General features: G+C 37.3%; 1 protein-coding gene and 1 pseudogene across 1 annotated transcript; one reads left to right on the top strand and one right to left on the bottom strand.

The window, feature by feature from the left end:
• Positions 1-580: 580 nt before the first annotated feature.
• LOC136277227 (patched domain-containing protein 3-like) lies at positions 581-21707 on the top strand. Its single transcript, XM_066158951.1, has 23 exons — positions 581-695; positions 3758-3878; positions 4398-4644; positions 5036-5109; positions 5339-5458; positions 6331-6478; positions 10829-10926; positions 11365-11485; positions 12021-12144; positions 12499-12611; positions 12934-12996; positions 13590-13632; positions 13944-14010; positions 14521-14800; positions 15323-15362; positions 15738-15896; positions 16369-16493; positions 17238-17393; positions 17951-18076; positions 18416-18560; positions 19189-19310; positions 19622-19871; positions 20533-21707. The coding sequence occupies exons 2-23, from the start codon at positions 3760-3762 to the stop codon at positions 20583-20585; spliced, it is 2793 nt and encodes a 930-aa protein (XP_066015048.1). The 5' UTR covers positions 581-695; positions 3758-3759; the 3' UTR covers positions 20586-21707.
• Positions 6337-9973, bottom strand: LOC136277228 (uncharacterized; annotated as a pseudogene).
• Positions 21708-23015: the final 1308 nt, after the last annotated feature.

Here is a 23015-nt window from a genome sequence, read left to right as displayed (position 1 = left end):
TTCGCTTCTCGTACAACCCATTTCAATTCTCCAATCACACAATCTAACAATGCTAATTGCTTTTCCTTCTCTCCACTGAAGGAGCGCACATATTTGGTATAAAGCAATTTTTATGTCCCAAAACAGTTGCGACTGAACCGCTTTCGCGAATTTTCTTCTTAGTCCTCTTACAGAAATTATTTTCCTTATCTCCCACATACTATTTTTAGCTTTTTCTTCTTATGCTTAAGTTAAGATGCGGTTAAAACTTGTTATGTAATGCTGCTTTGGAAATAACTTTTCATAAAAACACCGACAGAATGAGTTCTTCCGCATTTCAACTATGGAAATATCTGCCCAAAGACTCATACTAGAATCTCAGGTTAAATCTTTCTTTATAACTCCACAGAAAGATGAGATGCTCCAATTTCACCGCATTTATATCAAACAAATGTCTATTACAACATAAGCTATCTACAAGCAAAATCTCTGCGGAAGCACATTCGCGAACCGCTTCAGCATTAGAGGAACTTCACTGTTGATGATTGGGCATATTTTGCATTTCTGAATGAGTTAAGAAAGAATCATTAAGGCATGCTTATTTAGACCGCTTAAGTCAGTAGCGACTTGCTGCCTTCGCTGATAGTGCAAGCGCTTAGATACTATAGCGCAAAATATCAGCTGACTGCAACAATCTTGGTGGCTTTCGAAACTAAGTAAGTCTGAATTTAGATATCTGCATGATATAGCCAATATTCTTTAAGAAATATAGATGATAACACATGAGTGTCTAGAGTAATTTTGCCGCTGATTTAAAACGATTTCTTTTTTGAGCCACATTACGAAATTTGTCAATTTGACATCTTGGAAAGTGAAAGCGATGCTGTCGTCGTATTCCGTTGAATTGTAGGGCTTCTTAACACGGATAACTTCATCAACTTCTGTGATAAGCTAAATTCGGATAGAAATACACATGCAAGCAAATCAAAGAGGGTACATTTTTGAACGGATCAGTGCATTAACTTCAACGAAGGACCAATTTGCTTGGTTCAGTGAGTTGTCTGTCTACAGTCTTCCAAGCGTTCGTAAAATTAACTAAGATCGTTGAAACTGATTTAATTGAACACTTCAGTATTAGGAACAACTGAACTACAGAGTATCTCTGATCAACACAAATTTTGCCTCTTTATAGCATTTATTTGGTTCCTTGTTTTATCATTATCTCTATGGTAACGTCCATGACACATAAATGCGTAAGCAGGCAGAGCTGTTGATTTATTTAAATATAAATATATATATATATATATATATATATATATATCTGACGATTGTGATTAAGCTGCTTAACAGACTGGAAAATGATATGTATGCACCATCATCAACGATTTAATGGTGAAAGTAAATGTGACTGAAAACATAAAATCTCAAAAGTTCAGAACGAGGAAGTAAGTTTAGAAATAAGAGTAAGATTCAGTACTCGTGCACGAACTCTGTAAAACAAACTGCCATCTTGATGTCAGCATGAGCTCCTTATCTTAGATTAAACAGCCATGTGTATTCCACGCAACATAAGGAAGCATATTTTCCATATTTATCGTTCATCTAAACCAAGTTCTTAGCCAGATTTTTCTTTACATCATCGAAACTGTAAACGCCACATCTGATTCATCGGTTTGTTTCTAGGAACGTGTTAAAATTGAATTATATTCCACGTCAGTACCGTAATTGCTTATCTTACAAACGATAGTTTTACAAATTGATTGAAAACAAAGACGCTTGTATGCAAGACACAATTATAGACACTCGTCACGTTTTTAATTCCAAGTCATGCATGGATAATTTTCACTCATTGGCAGAAATATTGGACAAGATGGCGGCCGCGCTTCCGCATTTCGTCCATAATGGCGTCCAAATAATATAGGAAACTGTATGGAAAATTTGTAAGATTTCTAAAATATAACAATTAGGAGCTCATGGTCCCGTCTGCTCTCGATCGAGACATATTCAGTACTGATTCTGCTATTCATCAAACCTCACAGTGACTCGATAAATAAAAACAACTTACTTCCCGAGCCAGTTCTTTTGTCATTGTTCATTAACCTAAGTCGCCATACAGTTCTTCAAAATCCGTCGTTCTTCGTCCCAAACACTCGCCTGTTATAGGCAAGTACATCAATGAAGTCAACTGCTCTCGATCGAATTGACTGCTACTCGGAGTTCGAAGCGTCAAAATATCCAGTAAAATTGTCATTTCCTCCCATCAGAAAACTTCCCAACGCGGCAGAATATCCCTCATTTTCCATGTTGAGTAAGTGACGAGACGCCATGTTAAAAACTATGACTGAAATGGTTAAATGCGAGCCACTCTGATCTTCGAATCATCGGCCGTATTTGTTTCTGTTCTTACTGAGAAATAAATTAGTTCTTAGGTCCTTTTCGGAATAAAAATATGCCAGGCGTTAAATGCAAATTCAGTAGTCTTAGCACGAAAATTTAATAAAAGCAAATCAAAATTCTGACATCAAGTCATCGCTGCCTCAAAAAATCCCAAATATTTACTTGCGGGTCTTCTTTTCTTTTTCTTTTCATCAAATAGAAGATCGGCAGTGCTCAAATTGTGTAGGTCATGGTACGAAACACGCAGATCGAGCCGTGCTTGCCGCCATATTGAATTCTCTTGATATTCTATTGTTCCTATTGTTCCGGAGTGTAATACGATATACCGCTGATAATTGTTAGCGGGCTCGAAATGTCCTTGATTTCTGACGATGGGCAGACTGTTCGTGACACGACCGGTGGGAATGTTCTCTTTCAGACCGTTTCAAGATATGGTTGGACGTTTTGACGACAATTTCTCTGTATCGTCTCTCAATATAACTGTATGGACATATCATCCAACTTAGTAAAAGAATCCCACTTATAAAAGAAAATTTCTTTTTTTCTTTGTTTCTTGAGTGAGGAGTAGCAGTTCAAAATACCATTTCCATAAATTAGCTGGTTTCCCATCGTCCTCCCTCTCGTGAAAGCGGGAGAGTGGGTCGCGCAACAAAGAGAAATAACTGAAATAGGATATGATAAACAAGTAAATAAAAACGAAAAATGAATGAAAGAAACCACTCAACAGGCTGAGTTCAGGGAAAGCCTGGCTGCGAAGGGAAGAAGCCTGATTAAAGGCGAGCGTACTATAGAAACTCCTTACCCAAGTATGAATTTTGGACATTTTTTTAAAGATTAAAGAAAACGAAGTCTTGATTGCATGCTTCTACATTAAATAAAGAATCTGAACTTACGTCAACAAAGAACTTTACTCACAAGATGGTGTTTCTGGATATTTCTTTATTTAATTTTATTTTAAATTGGAGATGGCCAAACGTATGGAAAAGGACCTTGGCTTTTGGGTTAACGCACTCCCAGATCTCATTGGTAATTCTCCCTGCTGTCTGTCATGCAATTGGGAGAATTTGGTATTGGACCAAGTTATAGTACCCTATTGAAATTTTTCTTTATTCTCATCATCTGTCTCCTTGATATTGTAATGATTTTGAAAGGAGAAATTCTTTCTTGGTCACTAACGGGAGTGAAAGGGTTAAGCCTATGCTATTGCCATACTCGTTTTCCCAAAAAATCAATAACATGAGATGAAAAGAGACGGCAGGAACATACCGTGATATGTTCAAATTAAACATGAGCGATCTGCGAAAATATACCCTCGACCTTAAAACAATTCACTCGAGGCCTATAACAATTTATCCTCTCTATTTTGCAAAATGACTTTCAGCAATGGAAAAAGGCACGGTTTCGGTGGAGCCACGTTGGAAACGTTACCTGGGGTTACTTTGTAAAACCCCGAGAACGGCGAGCAATTTTATCACCTCATCTCTAGAAAAATGTTTTTATAGGTGAGTGACTTCAATTTTACCTTCAATCGCGGGAACTGGGATTGCGACACATGGATGGAATAGAATAGTTCTCATGGTGAAATAAAACGATACAGTTTAAATATGTTTTGTGCCCGACTCAGACTCATTTTAAAGGAGTCTGAGAAGGGCCCAAAACATCTTTAAAATTTGACTCACAGAATAGGCATAATCGTTTTTTCCCTGGTAATCTGGCAACGTCACATAATGGGTTTCACAAATATCTTAACGATATCACCATGATTACTAGGGATATCATCAAAACTATTTCTACGGGCTGGCTGAAAAGTCGTGATTCTAACCGAGCATTGCAGATGATTATATAGTTTGAGTTCAAAGATGTCTAATTGTTTGGAGCACTTCACATAATCCGACTTCCCCAGCCAGGGGTGCTAGTTGTGCAATTTAACGTCTTACCAGACTTGACATGTTCAAATGATCTCGATAGTCGTACTTATTGATGTGTTGTGCGTGATATGTGATATGTGCTTACATATTCAGATTGGGGAAAGTAGTCGGCGGCAGTCCATGGATCATCATTTTTATTTCATTAGCTATTTGCGGAGTGTGCCTGTTAGGTGTTCTCAAGTTTACAAAGGAGAACAGAGTAGATAAACTTTGGACACCACAAGATTCAACCGTCCAAAGACACAAATTGTGGATACAGAAGAACTTCCCGGCACAGATGAGAGTTTCTAGTGTGCTTCTTGTGGCCGATAATGTCCTTACTCCCGAGGTTATGAAAGAGGTAAGTAATTGATCAATGTCGACCACTGCAACCTAGTGGAGGAATTTCTCAACAGGAAATGTCTGCCCCAGACATGGTGAAGTCAATTGGCCTGGATAAATTTGAACGTATAAGGATATACAGTAATCCTTTGAATTTCCTCGAAAAAAAGCTTTGTCGTACCCATCATTCAGTTGTTAAACCTGCGTAACCGGCAATTTTGTCTGCCCCATGGCAATTAAGTGGTGAAGCCACGAGAAGCTTGGGACGGAAGGTAGTTATGTTCCCGGCTTCACCACTCATCTCTTATCGCAAACAAACCGTAAAGCCTGCAGAAAACTATCACCCACGCATCACTAGTATTTTAAAAGTACCACAAATTTGTTTTTTTCTTTCATTGCTTTTTTTACAGGCTTTAAAGGTTTATGAGAAGGGAACGAAAATTGATGAAAACACCAAATATTCCTGGGAGAATATATGTTTCAGGTAAGTAGAAGATGCAAGGAAAAAGGCCAACCTTTTACAGGGGATACCTGGATAACTAGTTTGGACCTTTTTGGGAAGGAGGGGGGGGGAACTAAGGGGGAGCCATAATGGTTACCCCTTGGTATTTCGTCAAGTTCTCCCCAGACACTGTTAGCCTACCGCCAGTCTGAGAAAAACGTAAAGAAAAGACAACTTTAACGGGAAACTAACATTTTTTTAAATGTTTCAGAATTGGCCCGATTTGTTTAGAAAGTGGTTTGTTGGAGCTCTGGTCTTTTGACGAAGCTGTAATAAACCGTCTCACAAGAGAAGACATTTTGGAAAAGATAAACCAAGAAGTTATAATAAGGTGAATATTAAACATATACAAGTCTTCATTTCATGCACATCTTTATTTCTAAAAGGATTAAGAAAGTTTTCACTTGCCTCAAAGGTGACTGGGCCTGACTCTACCAAACTCGGTTGATTATAGACACAGAACTACGCCTTCTGCCTACCAATATGTTAAATCAGCAGAGTTCAAATACTTTTTACCATGTTATTATTGTTGTTATTGTTGTTATCACTATGTAGGCAATTTCCAATTGAGTGTTGAAAGAAATCCAGAGTTGCTTTGGTTTTGCTCTACTTTACTCTGTGATTGGTCCACAAAACTCGAACCACTCTCTCAACCAACAAGGTGCAAAGCTAAAACCATTAGGACTTGCACTGGTCATCCGCGTTTCCCGCGCTTTAGGCAGTTTGGTTGGTTTCACTTTGAGTTATCGTCGGCTCTTAATAATATTTTCCTTTCTTCTGATTGGACGTAGTGAACACTTGGTTTTGGTTTCAATGCACTCATCGAAAAGCGCTCTATCAGTTATTATTACATAGACTACTATTATTACCTTATCATAAGTATTATCATCATTATTATTATCATTATTACCGTTATTATCAATCTCATACTGTTAAGTTATGAGCTAATTATTAATGTCGATATTCGAGGGCAATTTGCGATTAAATAACTACCAACAGTTTGTTGAACATCGCGGTCAATGAAAAAAAGTAATTCGCGATCAAGGAAAATTTGGAAAAGAGTGACATTTTTCTTACCGAAACGTAGATTTCAGTTGATATTGCGATTTTAGAATTACTTTGTCCATGTATGTATATTTTTCAAGTATAAAGTTTTATTTTAAAGTCTTTCTCTTTCTTTTTTTTTCCTTCGTAATTTTGTAGTCCACTGACAAGAAAAAAATTTGATTTATCAAAGTACATCGGAGGAACTAAGAGGAACTCGACAGGACACGTTGTTGCTGCAGAAGCTACTGCTCTTTTGTTTGGAATCAAATTCAATCCAAGACTAAATGCAAAGGAAGGACGATTGGTGGGTTATTTTACACCTCTTTGTTATGAGTGGTGAGAGATACAAACGTACACTTAAGTCATTAAAAACGCACAACCCTTATTTTACGTCAGACTCTTATCCCTGTTAATTCAACAGTTAAACGAGACTTACCTGTAAGAAGAAGTTTGATTGGAATTCTATGAGTCATTTGTCGGGGGTGTAGGAGTTACGCGAGAGAGCGCGCGCGTATCTGGGAGATCAATTTGCACCCTGTCTTAAGGCACTGGTCCTGTTGACATATTCTAGCATGCAAGTAACATCACATAACTGAGGATCTGGCTTATAAGCAGCAAATTCCAGGCTGGAAATGTGCCTTCCAGGCCTGGAAGTCTTTAACAATGCTTTGATAACAAAAACACATTTATCAGGACTTAATTTCGTATCTAATACACCCAAGGAGTGCAGTGTTTGGCGTCCCTGTCCTGTCAAAAGAGCCAATAACATAACCAACTTGTGAGTTAAATCTTTCAATGTAAGAGATTCTGGAGGATGTAAAGTTTGTAAATAACTAAAGACTTGCTTGACGACTCATGTCTCAGAATATGTAGGAAGAGTAGGTCTGGATTCAAAAACTCCTTTGATGAATCTACTCACTAAAGGATGACTCAATCAATCAATCGATGAATCAATAAATCAGGATGCAGGTTGACAAAGCACATCTAGCAGTGTTAATAGCACATAGCACTGTATCCTACACCAGTATGGTACAACTCAGCAAGGAAGTTCACCCCTGTTTCTACAGAAGCTGAAAAGGGATCCATTTTCCTTTTACTGCAGTACTGCTTCCATCTCTTAATGTAGGGTTCATACTACTTTTTTGTACTGTTTCGCCATGAGCCCATGACCAGGGCTGTACCCTGCTCTGATAGTCCCTGACTTTCAAGTTGCTCTTAGATACATGACATAGGAGCACTACTGGCTTTGGGTATGGTGGATAAACTAAGTCTGGTTGACTGGGCTGAAAGAGCAGTTCCTTTTTCTGAGGCAGTTCCAGAGGATTTTGAATAACCATTCTCATGAGTGTTGGCCTCCATAGTTGAGCTGGCCACTTGGGTACTAGTATGAGTCCTGTGGCCTCCTCCTCCTGAATTTTCTGAAGAGCTAATGCTATGAGACTAAAAGGAGGGAAGTCATAAAATAAATATGATTCCCACGATAACATAAATGCATCTATTGCAAAAGCTTCAGGGTCAGGTTAGTATTCCACAAATGGTTTCACTTTGTAGTTTAGCCTGGAAGCAAAAAGGTCAATGTTAGGTTTAACACCTTATTTGGCTATTGCATCATAGCACACCCTTTGGTTTAGAGCCCTCTCTGTTCCCACATTTGTATTTCCGGATTCTTTGTCAGAAAGAATATTCAACTTCCCTGGAATGTGGGCTGTAGTGCTGATAGCCATATTTTATGATCAATACACCAGTCCCATATAAGGTGGGCTAAATTGTCACACAATGGTGAGTGACTTGTACCCATATATGCAAGTGTTGTGACAGCTGTAGTGTTGTCAATCATCACTTGAACATGTTTGCCTTCAAGATATGTATGAAAGGCTTTCAAGGCAAAGTGCACAGCTAGCATCTCAAGGTAATTGATGTGATGGAGAGCTTCACTTGGGCTCCAAGCACCCTTAGATGAGGTGCTGCCCAGTACAGCTCCCCACCCATAAGACAATGCATCTGTGAATATAGTAATCTCTGGTTGACCATGTTGCACAACATTATATGCACTATGCACCAAGTCTCGCCACCAATTAATGTCAGTTAATGAGGCATCTGTAAGCTGTATGCACACATCAAAGTTCCCTTTAGCATGTTGTAAAGCACTTGTTTTATCCATATCGATCAGTCTAAAGTGTAAAGGGCCATATATGACAGCTGGGAAGCTGGCTGTCATAAGCCCCAGCAGCAATGAGACTTCCCATATCAAATGGTTGCTACAGGCAAGTATTTTATCACATGCATCATTAAGTTTCTGTGCTTTTTCCTTGGTTGGGTAAATTTTCATTTCCATTGAATCAAGAACAAAACCCAAATAGGTGATTCTCTGTGATGGCACAGGTACAGATTTTAAGGGGTGCATGGATAACAAACTCCAATGAATCAAACAATTTTTATGGTGGCTATGACATTAGTGACACAGTCACTGAGGTCATTGCCAGGTATGAATCATCTATATAAGAGAATGATAAGTGACCAGACTGCCTCAAAGTAGCATAAACTGGTTTTAATAGTTTTGTAAATTTCCGCAGGCAGAAAGCCAGTCCATTGGGAAAACATGTAAATTGGTAAAACTGACCCATCCATTCAAACTTGAGATATTTTCGATCACAATAGACAATTATAGTGATATAGCAGTTTGGCCTCATCAAATTTATGGCTGACCTCAGGGTGTCCATTTTAAAATGCTGATATTCAACATGTACGTTAAGTCGTTTCAGATTGAGGATTAGCAGAAAAGATCCATCCTTTTTAGGTCTGATAAAAATGGGAGATATAACCTCTCCTTTCTCATGCCCTATAGTTATAATGACACCTTTTTGTGGAAGTTTTTCAATTTCAGTGTTAGTGGTACCCATTTCACATTGTTTTATAAACTGTAATGGAGGTTCCTTTTTAAAAAGGTATTGAATGAAATTCAATATGTTGGCCCTGAACCATAGATAATATCTCCTGGTCAGAAATGATTGATTTCCAATTGTCTCCATAATCAACCAGTTGACCAGCTTCAAGGCAGTCTGCCCTCAAAGTAAAATAATGTGTAAGAGCAGGGATGAGAGATACAAAATTGTCTATATCTACCTGGCCTAGTAAACCTTTCAGTAAACAGTTTGCAGTCACTGCTTCTTTTTCTCCCACTGTTTTTACTAGCTGTGATGGGGTTTCTTCCGCCTCTGGCCTAAAAAAGGCGTTCAACTTTTGTTGTTATCGCTAGGTTTGTCGTGAAAGCGGCGACTAGAAACACCGGCCGCTAGGTTGCTAATTTTTTTCGAAGCCTTGATACGGTTGAGTTGGGACTGGAGTTCATCTTCAAATAATTTCCCAGTGACTGGAAAGTGGGTCGAACACAAGGCTCAAGCAATCATGACGATGCTGGGACAAACTCTGATTGCTGTGATCCAACAGTGCAATAGCATCTGTACGGAAGGTCAGGAGTTCCGCCAGAATCAAGGTGATATTGGAGTTTTTCGAGTCAGCAAGTGTAGCCATAATTTTGCTGGCTGAGCCAGTCAAAATAGCCCCAACTTTCGTGACTGCCTTCTGAATAGCCGCTACTCGGAGATCCCTCCGTTTAGCCTAATGAGCAAGCTTGGCCCAGATCTCAGGGCTCACTGTTGGTACAGTGACCTTATCACAGTTTTTTAGTCTTTTTTGTGTTTTCTGCTGCTTTTGTCGATTCCATGTCGTCTCTTAAAAGGTCTTCTTCATCGTGGCAGTAATCTTTGTCTTGTTCTGTGGACATGATCGGGTAAAAGGACCGAAAAACTGCAGAAGCTTGCCTTGAATGTCCCGAAGATCACACACAAATTGATCTCCCAGATTCGCGCGCTCACTCACGTGACTCCAAAACGACCAATGACCAATGATGAATAGACTTCAACTTTTATCCCCTTAAATTATAAGAAGAACAGGTGATTACAGATTGAACCTTTTGCTGCTCATTAGCAGAAAACACACCTTCATTTGTGCGAATAGTTTAACCAATAGCGCGGTACTATTCTCATTTACACTAAAGATCATTCATTTAGGCAAAAGTAAAATCATTCACGATTTTAGTATGCACAGTAACATCCGATAGCATTAACTTTAACAGACAAGCGTCTACAGAATTTGATATAGATCAGCTCTTGGGTACTCTCATTTGCGCAAGACTCAATAATCCATTTCACAGTTGCGTACTTGGTTGCCAAGCCTTTGAATAGGAGTGAGGCTAGGGGTGACCTTGTTATGATACAAACCTTGCTGCTTTTCAAATGTATATGACTTTGTTATCATGCTAACTAGATACTGGTCTCTATCACGACATGGTCAACTTCAGCCTCATTCCAAATCAAAGGCTTGGCAACTAAGTAGACAACGGTAAAATGGCCTATTAAACTCGATGAAAATAACTTAGAAACATTTTGGCTAATTGACAAACATTATAGAGTTTTGCACAAACATCCACATTCCACTAATAAATAAAACATTTTCACAAACATTACGCTCTTTAAGTAGTATAAATGAACTGATGTAGATCCACGCTATCAGTCGAACTTCTCACACCGATGTATCTATATTTCCTTTAATGAACAGCAAAAAATTGTGATAAAATCGAAATATTTCTTAACAGGAGGATGAGGTGGTCGAGAAATGGGAAACAGAGTTCAATAAACTGATGGACACGACTAAAACAACTTATACAAAGCTTTACTACATGACAGAAGTTAGGTATGAATTTTTTAAACTTGTTGCCAAAAGTTGCCAATCGTTTTGACTCAATTTCTCCCTGTTGGGTTTTTTAAGAGGTTTTTATCGTGACCTTGTGGAGAGTATAGGGAAATCCCCGTCACTGTCTGGCTTGATAAGACTGACGTCGTTACCAACATTATAGACAACAGCAAGCAAGTTATGTCTTACATAGAGAAAAAGTTACCAATTAGATTCCTTCCAGTTCAATACACCAAAACATGGTCGAATTTTAACTCGTGATGGGCGATTATAATGTCTTTTCGGTCGCTCGAAGGTGATTACCGCTAGCTGGTCACTTTCGAGCTAACCAATCAGCACGCGCGAAAAGTCCTATTCACCTGTGTGGTATTTTCTAACAGACCGTATATAGAGCTTTAATAACACTCTGTAGGAGACTTCTCTTCTCCTGCCTTGTAGATATAGAGAAGATGCAGACAAAAGTATTCAAGGCGACATCGTTCTGCTTTCTTGTGGATACATCCTTGTTATTTTCTATGTTTCTATAATGCTGGGAAATTTCAGTCGCATGAATACCAAGGTAAGTGTTTCATCCTGTGATTTCTGTCTTTCATTTTAGGTACACTTTAAGTATGGTACACATCCGTTTAGATCCTCTAGGTGGAGTAACCGAGATGACTATAAGAATACTTAACCTTTGCACCCTAACATCAGTATGCATATTCTCCATAGTGTTCTCTAAACATTTCCTAAGGTGCTGACAAGGAGAATTTGTTGAACAGTCAAGAACTTCTTGAGTTGGTGATCATTATCATAAGTCTCACGATGTTAATGCGTGATTCAAGGGTGTTATTGTAAGGAGAAATTAGATGCCAGTCAATCTCAGGGGTCCAATGGTTCAAGGTTTTTAATGGAGCAATGTCAGAGAAAGTGATTTTTATCAAAACAATTGTTTTCCGCTGTGTGAAAGGGAGGCAACATTCGGAGAAAAAATTTTTAGGGCCTTTAGCTAATCTTGTAGTTCAAAAGAAAGCTAATATCCTCTTAACAGGGTCTTCAATACGATGGAATCCCTAATACAATCTCTATTTCATTTTCTTATAACCGACATACAGGTTTGGCTGGCGATATTAGGAGTTCTTTGCGTTGGTTTATCTATCGGTGTGTCATTTGGAATAGCAAGTGCATGTGGAATTTTCTACGGTCCAATTCATTCAACATTACCTTTCCTTTTACTTGGTAAGTGTAGCTAGATGTGAATGGTGTCATGTGGATATACAATGGTTACTTGAGAAAAGATAAGGGTGACATGCCAGAAACTCTCAAGCTGCATGAATTTCTTTTCGTTTCTCAATGGTTAAATTCGTATAAATTATGTTGGCGAAGTATTCCTTTAGGCCTTTTCACTCCCAAAGTGACCAAAAAGGAATTTATCTCAGCGATATCTGTACATTTTCAAGTTAAAAAGTGATTCGAGGGACGAAAAATATCAACTGAGTAGGTGAGCTAAAATGATAGGAAGTGGACGGGAGACATTGAATACAATTGATATTTAGATATTAGGAATGAAAAGGTTGGAATGTTTGTTCGCAGGTATTGGAGTAGATGACATGTTTGTGATCGTTCAAGCTTGGAACAACTTAGCACTAGAAATACGTCAAACCCAACCAATAGAGGAACGAATTGGACTTGCTCTGAAACATGCTGTAAGTTGTAAGGGTGTTAATCCTAGAACAACATTTTAACAATAGTATGCACTTCCTATTGGTTTACGGCATAATGGCCCGAGTGGAATGATGGGAGAAAAGTTTGTAAATTATGAGTCGCGAACGTGTGATTAACAAACTTAGCGCACTCTTCTTTCAAACAATCAGGGCGAGCGAATAAAAAAACAAGTATTAAAAAAGTAAGATAAAAAAGATAAAATTGTGGGTTACGTAAAATCAGATAGCAGTTCCTAATTCAATCAGTGTCGAGTTGCGCATGATCGCATCAATTCAGCCATATTATGTCGTTGTCTTGTTTCAGGGATGCTCAATCACCATCACAACTTTGACGGATTTTCTTGCCTTTCTCATAGGATCAACTACGGTTTGTACTAAAATGTATTCAAGGTACTTGTGGTTTTAATTGGTCTGGTTTTCCCTGGTCTCCTCTGCAGCTATTTTAAGGGATGCCATTCAACGCTCCTTCAGGAGGGGCGGGGGAAGGGGAATGGGTTATGGGGGAGGGGACGGGTTGGAGGAAGAGAGTTGCATGACATTTCAAAGATGGCTGCAAAACAAATAAGTTTATACATGGACTAAATAAACAAAATTTTATCATGTGAAATTAGAACACACATCACAAACAAAACCGGTACGACTCGTTTAAATCAGTTTCGGATTCACTGGCACAACAAACTACAAACAAACGAAAATGCCAGAGGAAAGTGAAATGATACTCTTCTTCTTTTTTGAGAGCCTCTCAGATGTTCTAAGTCACAATTCATCAAGCTAATGAAGGTGCTGAATGAAATTTCTCCAAGTTCTACTTTAAAAAGAGATTGAGTGAACTTGTACCGTTGGTTTTCGTAATCCATTGTATTTTTTACTTCTGCCATGTTCACACCTTTTTCTTTTAACCTTTTAAACCTCTATGTTTCAAAGTTGCGCATGACCGTGGTTTTTTATATTTTATTGCAGATATTACCAGCACTGCGATCATTCTGTATTTATGCGGCAATAGGTAAGTGATTTTACTCATACTCGGGGGATTGGATAGGGAATCGTCCAGGTAAGCAAGTAAGATTCTACATCAACGCCTTATATAACTTAGGAAACATGTACGTGTAGGTGATCATCACATTCTTTTTAACTGAAAGCAGGTCAAATGGCTTCCTGGAACCACTAACGTCTTCACCTTTCAATTTTTAAAGAACCTTTGCCCTCCATAAAAATAGAAAGATGACGTGTACCTCAACATCCTAGAGGTATTGTGCAACATGAAAATAATTTATAAGACCATAGCGTTTTTAACTTTGGTTTGTATTACAATAGGTGTTTTGGCAGGCTTCATCCTTCAAGCTACTTTATTCACAGCGTTATTGGCGATCGACGCGCGCAGGTAACATTCTAATCTTAATTGTTATCTCTCACGACAAGTTAGTGAAATCAGATTTGCTAACGTTGAAACACGGCCTGTAGAGACAGTATTTTACCTTCACCTTTTAGAGAACTACACATTTGCCTTCCAAACATTTGGATGAGCTTCTTCACTTTTTTCGAATTGCAAATTATTACTTTATCACTTACAAGGTGCTCTTCCCAAGATAGTAACTTTTGAGAATTTCATCCCTACGTGATCTTTAAGGAACAAACAACATAAGGGGCAATAATGTTTGTTATTTAGTCAAGAAAAAATATGCAGTCATTTTGATCAATTATACGCAAAACGTAAAATTAATCATGCTTTCATCTTTACCTCATCCGCTTTTCGGATAGACTTTGGCTTCTTGTGATATCGTCCTCTTCACTCTCTTTTATTTTGTTGAAATACATTCTTAATACCTCCCTTAGGCTCAAACATTTCATCCAGAACTGACTAAAAAATATACTTGTTTTCTTGTTGATGCAGGCAAGAGAAAAAAAGGGATGGCTTTTGCTGCTGTTGCATAACGTTACCGGATAACTATCAAGAGGGATCCCTTGCAAGAAAAGATTTTCTCAAAACGAGCATGGACAAGATTGGAGCAGCCATGCTGTCTCTTCCTGGGAAGGTTGTTGTGATCGTCATAACAGGAGCCCTGTTTGGTTCTAACCTCTATGGAGCAATAAAGCTAAAGCTCTCCTTTGATCAGAACCGCTTTTTGCCTCCTGAATCGATGTCCCACAAGTATACCTTCACCAACAGCAAGGTAAACTCGCAATCTTGGATAAAACTGTCCATACATTTTCTGTCATAACTTGTCTCTTCTGTACCACATTATTTGGGAAACCTCAGCTTCCCTGCCTTAAAATCAGTATTGCTTAGCTTACATAGCCTACGTGTAGCCGTACCCTCCGCGCGCAAAATCGCTTCCGTTTCACCTTGGGAGGAGGGGAGGGTACGGCTACACGTAGGTTACAAGCTTACAATGTGTGCTCTCTCATTTCAACATTTGATGAGGGGAGCAGGAGAGGTGCGGGAGGAGGTAGGCATGTTTAAGACATTTAGGAGGTGTGAGCTACATTAAATTCACAGATAAATATTGTCTCAACATGTTTTTTTAACTTCCTTTCTTCACTTCCCACCTATTTCCTTCCTTTCGTTTACTTTATAATTGAAAAATTGGTCTCGAAGTTGGTCTTTTGAGAGAAGTGAAATGTTATTAAGCAATACTTTCTGACCATTGTTTTCAGTTGGAATAATCGCAAAATTATTTGTTCTCGCATTGCAGTATTTTCCTGTAAACGGAGCCTCAGTGAACATATATACAGGTACGCTTAGCAAGGGATTTTTAAAAATTTACTTCTGTTCCACGAAAATATCACAATCAAGTGTTTCTTATTATGATCTACTACATTTGCCTAGATGTTAGTACCAGATTTTCTTAGCTTAAACCTGGTGGCAAGTAAGGAAAAACTGGGTCAACTTTGTGAGTCAGGAACATCAAGTCGAGGATCACGTCATCCCATTTTGCGTTTATTTTATTTCAAAAAGCCGTTCCCGCCAGAAGACGTTTTTAGTTTCGCAATTGGACTTCAGAAAAAAGAAGAAAGTTTTCATATCATGATTTTCTCATGGGTTCATTTCATGAACAGGACTAGTACAGAAGCGCGTTATGCAGATATGTTAACTATTTCTTTCCTCAGGAAAGTTCGATTACTTTAAAGAACAAGATAAACTTCACAGGGTCTACGACATTGCAGTCAGTGACAAAAAATACATAGTTTCTAGTTCTATAAACAGCTGGTATGAAGACTTTGTTAGCTGGGCTATTGACAAGAAACCAGGAAAGTGTATCCAGAAAAGTAAGCATGACATATTGAAATCTAAACAATGATCCCAGTAGCCAGAGGACATGAAACTTTCCCGGATAACAGTAATTTACTATGAGCCACAGATAGAAAAAATTTACTATTAGAGAAATTAAAATTATGGCAAAATTTTCGTACGTAATTGTTTATTTCAAGAGATTATTAACAGTTTATATTCTCTTGATTATCACCAACCCCATTTGAGGACTAATAGAGGAGTGTACACGTCATGGCTGTGTAATTGGACAATACCCATCATGTGCGCACTTGTTGCGCATTTCACCAAGTTAACTGTTGTTTTTCTAGGAAAACACATAACTGGTTTTTTTCTTGAATTATGTCATAGTTTTGATTAATTTGTAACAAGACTTTGAACAGATACTATTGGTTTAAATGCTTGTTGACAGATGTGTTTTGTCACAGTGTAAAAGAAGTCTTATGTGAAATCTATGTTCTATCTTTTAAGGGAGGATCACCAACGAGGCATGTTTTTATCCATGGCTGAGCGAGTTCCTTCGTACTTCTGGTCTCAGTTATCAGAGTGATATCAGGACTGAAAATGGAACTAGTCAGCTTCCATTACAGATTCTGGTAATACTTAACTAATGTTGCTATACTTCTTCTCACTTACAGCTCACAGATGATAACAAAATGTAGAGAGAACATAAACGTGGTACACGAGGCACAGCCTAGTGTCACTAATGGTCTTACCACATTTTGACGTCTACTGTGACCTGTTTCTCAATCGACTCACAGCAACATGTAATCGATTTGCTTTCTTATAAAAAAGAAGTAAGAAACCAGCATTAATGACGTCATCTGTGCGTCTGTCCTCCAATAGATCGTAAGTAAGAACCAATCAAAACGCGAGCGTAATTCAGCTCATCGTATACAGTGAATTAGTTGTGGTTTCATCTCTTTTGTAAATTTTTCTGGCAAAAATTTGCATATGAAGAGAAATAATTTTTCTTATCATGGATTACATATCGCGTATTTCAATTCTCAAATGTCTAGCTTTAAAAGACATTTAAAAACGTATCCTCTTAAACAAGCTTATAACTCTTTTTTATTTATTTGTTTTTATGATAAATGTGTTTAATTATCTTAGAATTTTTAACTTGGTTTATTCTTAAATATTTTTTGGCTTTTCCCCCTTTTTTTTTGGCTTTTTAATAATCTTAAATGTAAGGCGCCGTGGAAAATTAGTGGATTTGGTACTACATAAATATTTTCATTTATTTTCATTTTATCACGTTGCCCTCAGCTACAGTTGATTTTACATCCTCTCAGCCGGGAGGATGTTATCCATTATTCACAGAAATACTTTCTCATTAGGCATCTCAGATACGCTTGAGGCATAAAAACTTGGACTCAACGCGAGAAGAAGTGAAAGCAATGGAGAATTTACGAGACAAGATTAAAACCGTGTTTCCAAATGACAGCCTCGGATTTCCGTTTTCACCATATTACTTTGCAAGTGAAACAAATAAGGTACACCTTTTTGACTGAGTGTTTAGCGAATTCAGTGACTCCTGCATCAAGCAGACCGTACATAAAAAGACACTTTGAATACCAGACTCAGTGACTTCCAATTTTTCCACTTTTTTTGTTGTGAAACGAACCACAGTCTCCTCTCTAGTTCAGCGAACATACAATAGCAAGGGTTCTAGTACTTTCTGCGTTAACATTTATCCATGTATATAATTACGATAAGATTCAGGAAAGACTCCCAACAGTTTGGGTTTCACATTTCCTCAGTGTGACTTGTTAAATTCTTTTGCCTAGGTTCATCAAGTAGGCGGTCAATCTGACTTACCACTTCAATATCATGAATAGCCCTTTATCATGAAAGCCTTGATCAACATTGCTATTAACTTCTACGGCAAATGCTTCATCAGTTGTGATCGCAACGTCGATTGCTGATTTGAAATTAATTTTTCAATCAGCTTGTACTCCTGAACAATTGTAGGGGTACATGCCTGTGTAAATTTGCTTGCCAGTAGTTTAATAACGTGTATAGGCAGAGTAATTTGTTTTCATTTATTTAGATTATTTCAACGGAGCTTTACCGAAACATGGGCCTAGCACTTTTAACAGTTTTGGTGGCTACTCCTATTGTGCTATCAAGCTTGAGAACATGCTTTTTAGTCTTTTCCTGTGTTGGATTTACATTGGTGAGTTGTAAAATTGTCTTGTTAATGATGTTGCAACACTGTCATTGTATTTAGGTGTAGATATAACATGCAGTAGTGGTTATAGTAGCAGAAGTTGATGTTGTTTAATTCACAGTGATGATGACAATGACTCTGATAGTGAGGGTGACAAAGGTACTTAAGATGGTATCAATATGATGATTGAAATTGTAAATTACTATTGAAACAACTAGTTTCTAAGAGGAATTCTAGAACTTTTATTTTGTTGGTCAAACAAGTCAGAGCTCAACAATGACTATTTTCTGTTACCATAATGGACTTAAAATACATTAGCCATTTAACATTACTTTTCAAAAACAGGTTGGAATAATGGGAACAATCCATTTCTGGGGTCTGACAATTGATATTGTGACTACCATGTTCCTTGTGTTGGCCGTTGGATTGTCTGTGGATTACTCATCCCACATTGGACACACTTTCATGATAACATCTGGTACAAGAAAAGGTAAGTTGTGAAAAACAGATCCATGTATTTTAACTCTCGAAAGTGGTTAACTCAAACTTACTAACTAATACCAATTTCTCATAACTAAATTACAAGGAAATGTGTAGCAGCCAAAGGGGAGAACAGATCTTAGGGGTTAAAGGGTTAAACGATTGATAATGTAGCTCATAATACTTTGTTTTTGTGACCACAGCATCAGTGAATTTTCTTTTACTGAAAAAAATTAGATCAGTATCATGGTAGTTAAGTTTTGACTTTGGTTAATTGTGAGTGTAACTTTAAACTGATAGAGGAACAGTATTCATTTTGTCTTGTTCTGCCACCCAAATTATGACAGCCAAAGAGGGAGGCAGAAGTGTCTTAGGTCACATGTGAGCCACCATCATGTCAAAAAAAAAAGAAATAACTTCTCATAATAAAAACCTTACATGTCTCAAACTCTAGACTCTACGAGAAAAAATTCTGCAAGAACCTTGATTGACGACTTTTCCGTGTTCCATATCCTCCAATAGGTTTAGTCAATCTTGTGCTACCTTAAGTCTCATGCCTATAAAATAATGTTGACTCTGACTTAGTCCATCGAACAGTATATTTTGAGAATTGTTTTGCTAACATTATTTTCTTTGAGAACGAGCGCTGACCACCCTACGTGACATGGGGCCTGCAGTTTGGAATGGTGGCTTTAGTACATACATAGCTGTTGGCCTTCTGGTGTTTTCCAATTCTTATCCGACATTGACTTTTTTTAAGGTAATTAAGAGATCATAGTAATAACTTTCAATTACAGCGTTTTTCGACTGAATCTCGTATTCAGAGCTTAAAAAAGAACAAAAGTAGCGGATGACAGCTAGGAGCAAAAGTAAGCAAACTTTTTTATGCAACAAAATAAATGCTAGCGACCAAGTCACAATTGGTTTCAGTTTGTATCTGATTGGTTCAAAAAGTGGCGCAAATTTCATAGGCCACAGCAGAGATCTTTGGAGGTTAAAGGCACACTCTAGCAATTTTGCCAATCAACCTTAGCCTCACACTTTCATTCACCAATTCTTATTTATCATCAGGTATTTTTTTGTGTTGTATTTTATGGATTATTCCACGGCCTGTGCTATCTTCCCGTACTGCTCTCCCTGGTTGGACCTTCCCCTTACGGTTCTTCTGAGGCCAGCACAGAGGAGAGTCCATCATCCTCCAAGCCTGATGACGACACTGATTGTAAAGAAGCCTATTTTAATCCTACACTGGCAACAAGCACTGGAGATCTGGTAAATGTTGGTGCTCATCAGCAAAAATTCTCCCCTCTGTCAATTGAAGGTAAATGTATAAGTTACGTGATAACTTTTCACCATTGCAAGTTTTCAAAATCATCGGTGACCCTAATACAACACAGTTTTAGCTACTGCCTGATCATAGTATTTTAGACTTATTTGCATCACCTTTAAGAAATAAGCTTCTGTATAGGCACTTAACTTTTTATTGAATTTAGAGGCAAAGATTTCTGGCAACAAACCTTTGGTAATTGACAGTTTAACGGATGATTGACAGCAGGTTGGGTATTAATAACAGATAATTTTGAGATGCGTACAGTGAGTTATACTTCTGCCATGCTATGAAATCAACCAATCAACTGGAGACCATTGGTTTAACCTTTTAACTCTCTTACTCTACAGAACTCAATATCAGCTTTTCACACTCTCTGCCACATAACTCTTAAAGTTTTAGTCTTCAACATGTGGAGTAAAATATTAAAAAATACCACCCAACCGATGTCTTCTTATTCTTTAATTTCCAGCAACTGCTCATATCTCGATGTCCTAATCTCAATATTTCAATGTCCTAATCACTTGTTTAGCCAGTATGTAAGGTTCTTAGTTGCACTGGGAAGTCTTTACATTATCCCACATTTCACTCTTAAAATAGAAAATTTCAACCTGGTGACCCTCAGTATGCTAACATTTTTTTCTTCTTGTACCAGACTTGGATGCCACAACATTAGTTCCTGAGAGTAAAAGAAAGAAAAGTGAATGAAAAATTATTTTCAAACTACAAATCTTGATAAATATGGACTCTTTAAAGGGAACACACATATATTATTTACTGCAGCTTTTCAAATTTGTCAGCTGACGAAAAAGAATTGTTGTAGAATGAAAAAGGAATTTAGAACTTTGATATTCAGTTCATCAGTCTATGGCAACTAATATAATAACAGCATTTAAAACAGAATCATCTACTTGATGATAATTTTTGTCACAATTTAATTATAACATCAATTTATATTATACAGCTAGAGCATACTGCCATTGGGTTAGTTTCTTAGCTAACTATAGCGGGAAGATTAGATTAAAACATTGAACTAACAACTGAGGGGATGAGTATTTTACAATTGCTATATTTTATCTCACCTCTGGCTAAGTTTAAACTTGTACAGTTTTCTAATGTTTTGGAGCTTTTCTGTCCTTTTTCCCCCATTATGCTTGAAATTCTAAAGAAGAAACCAGCTTATTTGCAAATTATATGATTGTCTTCAAATAATATAAATTATTACATTCGCATTATCCATGCATTTGAGAATGGCATTTTATTGGCAGCAACACATACAGATAGTTTATTTCATACTGCTATGGGTAACAAAAGGATAAAGGAAAGATTGGGAGTTAAACCTAAATTAACCCTATACACCCTGACATCAGTATTCATTTTCTCAATACTGTTCTCTGTACATTTCCTAAGGTGCTAACAAGGAGAATATTGTCAAACAATCAGGAGTTTCTTTAGTTGGTGATCATTTCCTTTATTCTCATGACCTTAATATGTGATTTAGTGGTGATATTGTGGGGAGAAATTAGATGCTAGTCAGTCTTAGGGGTTAAAAGGTGAAACACAAATTGAGACCGGAAAGGTTGTTGGAGTTAAGACATGACAAAGCAATTTGGCCTTATAACATTTGTTTTAAACTTGTGCAAACTTGAATTCTCATCAGGTGTTTTTTCGTGTGTGTTGCGTTTTATGGATTACTCAAAGGCCTGTGCTATCTTCCTGTATTGCTCTCCCACCCTCAGCAGACCAGATTAACTTTTACAGGATGACATTAATTAACTTTGTTGATATTTTAATGAATCTATGATAATTAATGTAATAAAAGCATTTTGAACATAATCATGAATGTATTTACTGAACCATAATTTTTGTAATAATAAGATATATAAAAAAAACTACTCAATTCTGATTGGTTTAGATAAGTGCAGTTTTCAGGTAATTCAATATAGAAGAGGGTTAATTCAGTGCCAAAAGTAACAAACCAGACTGAACAATTCCTTGAACTGTTAAGCCAGACTTTGAACTTTTTTGTGCCTTTAAGATGTGAAAATATCATTGTATACTATTGTTTTGATCATACGCGGTTGTTTTGACCGAATGCAGGGTTTGAAAAAATTATTTTTTGCTCTTGATGTGTGCGCTTTGCCTCTGCATAATTACGGTAAGCTATCTTGCATTTTTTCATGTACATTGTTAATACGTAATCACATGATTTTTCTTGTGCAATTTGGAATAAATAAGCACTTGTAAATTTTTCCAAAGACCACAAATTGCACTCGCCCTACGAGCTTATGCAATTTTGTTAGTCTTTGAAAAAATTTACTCGTGCTTATTTATTCCAAATTGCACTCAAAATCATGTGATAACCTAGTATACTAATTATAACATCAACATGTATTGTAACAGTGCATAGTGCATGCTGTGTGGGTAGTGCAAGTACTTAAATTACCGATCAAATTGGAAAATCAACCATGCTGCTTTCTAAAGAGCTCTGACAAAGGTCTAACATTTCGAAACATCAGCTTTCAAACTCTTTAAAGTGGCTAATTTACGTCATCGACTCGGTTGATCATACTAATTTACCCAGTTAAAAGTCTAGTTCTGAAGTTTGGCCAAAAGGTTGAATTTGCAACAACTAACAATAAGTTTATAAAGTGGCAAGGTTGTATATTGTAAATTGGAACTACTCAGATTCATACTCCACTACTCCTGCAAAACAATTGGCTATATGTACACTGGTTTTGTTTTACAGCTGTTAAAATAATTATGTATAAAAAATAAATGACACTCTTTAATAACATGTTGATTGGACAAAACAACTAATGGTGACAGATCAATGTATGCAATTACAAGGAGAGTTTAGCTATGGGCTTCCCTCTCGTTCCTGTTCTTATTAATCTCTTCATGGGACATCATGAAAAGTTATGGTTGGAAAATTGGCAGGGCTCAGAGGTATTGTTTTATCGCCGTTATGTTGAAGATACATTTTGTTTATTCCATTCAGAAAATGATGCTCTATTATTTTTCAATTACATAAACTCCAGGCACCCTAACATTAGGTTCACTAAGGAAAAGGAAATAGATCATAAAATACCATCCCTAGATGTTTTAATTAACAATGACACCATTTTCCTGTCACAA

The sequence above is a fragment of the Pocillopora verrucosa genome, chromosome 12 (assembly GCF_036669915.1).
Source record: "Pocillopora verrucosa isolate sample1 chromosome 12, ASM3666991v2, whole genome shotgun sequence".
Classification (NCBI taxonomy): Eukaryota; Metazoa; Cnidaria; class Anthozoa; order Scleractinia; family Pocilloporidae; genus Pocillopora; species Pocillopora verrucosa.
The sequence above is the reverse complement of the archived record's forward strand: the minus strand, read 5'-3'. Positions and strand labels throughout refer to the sequence as shown.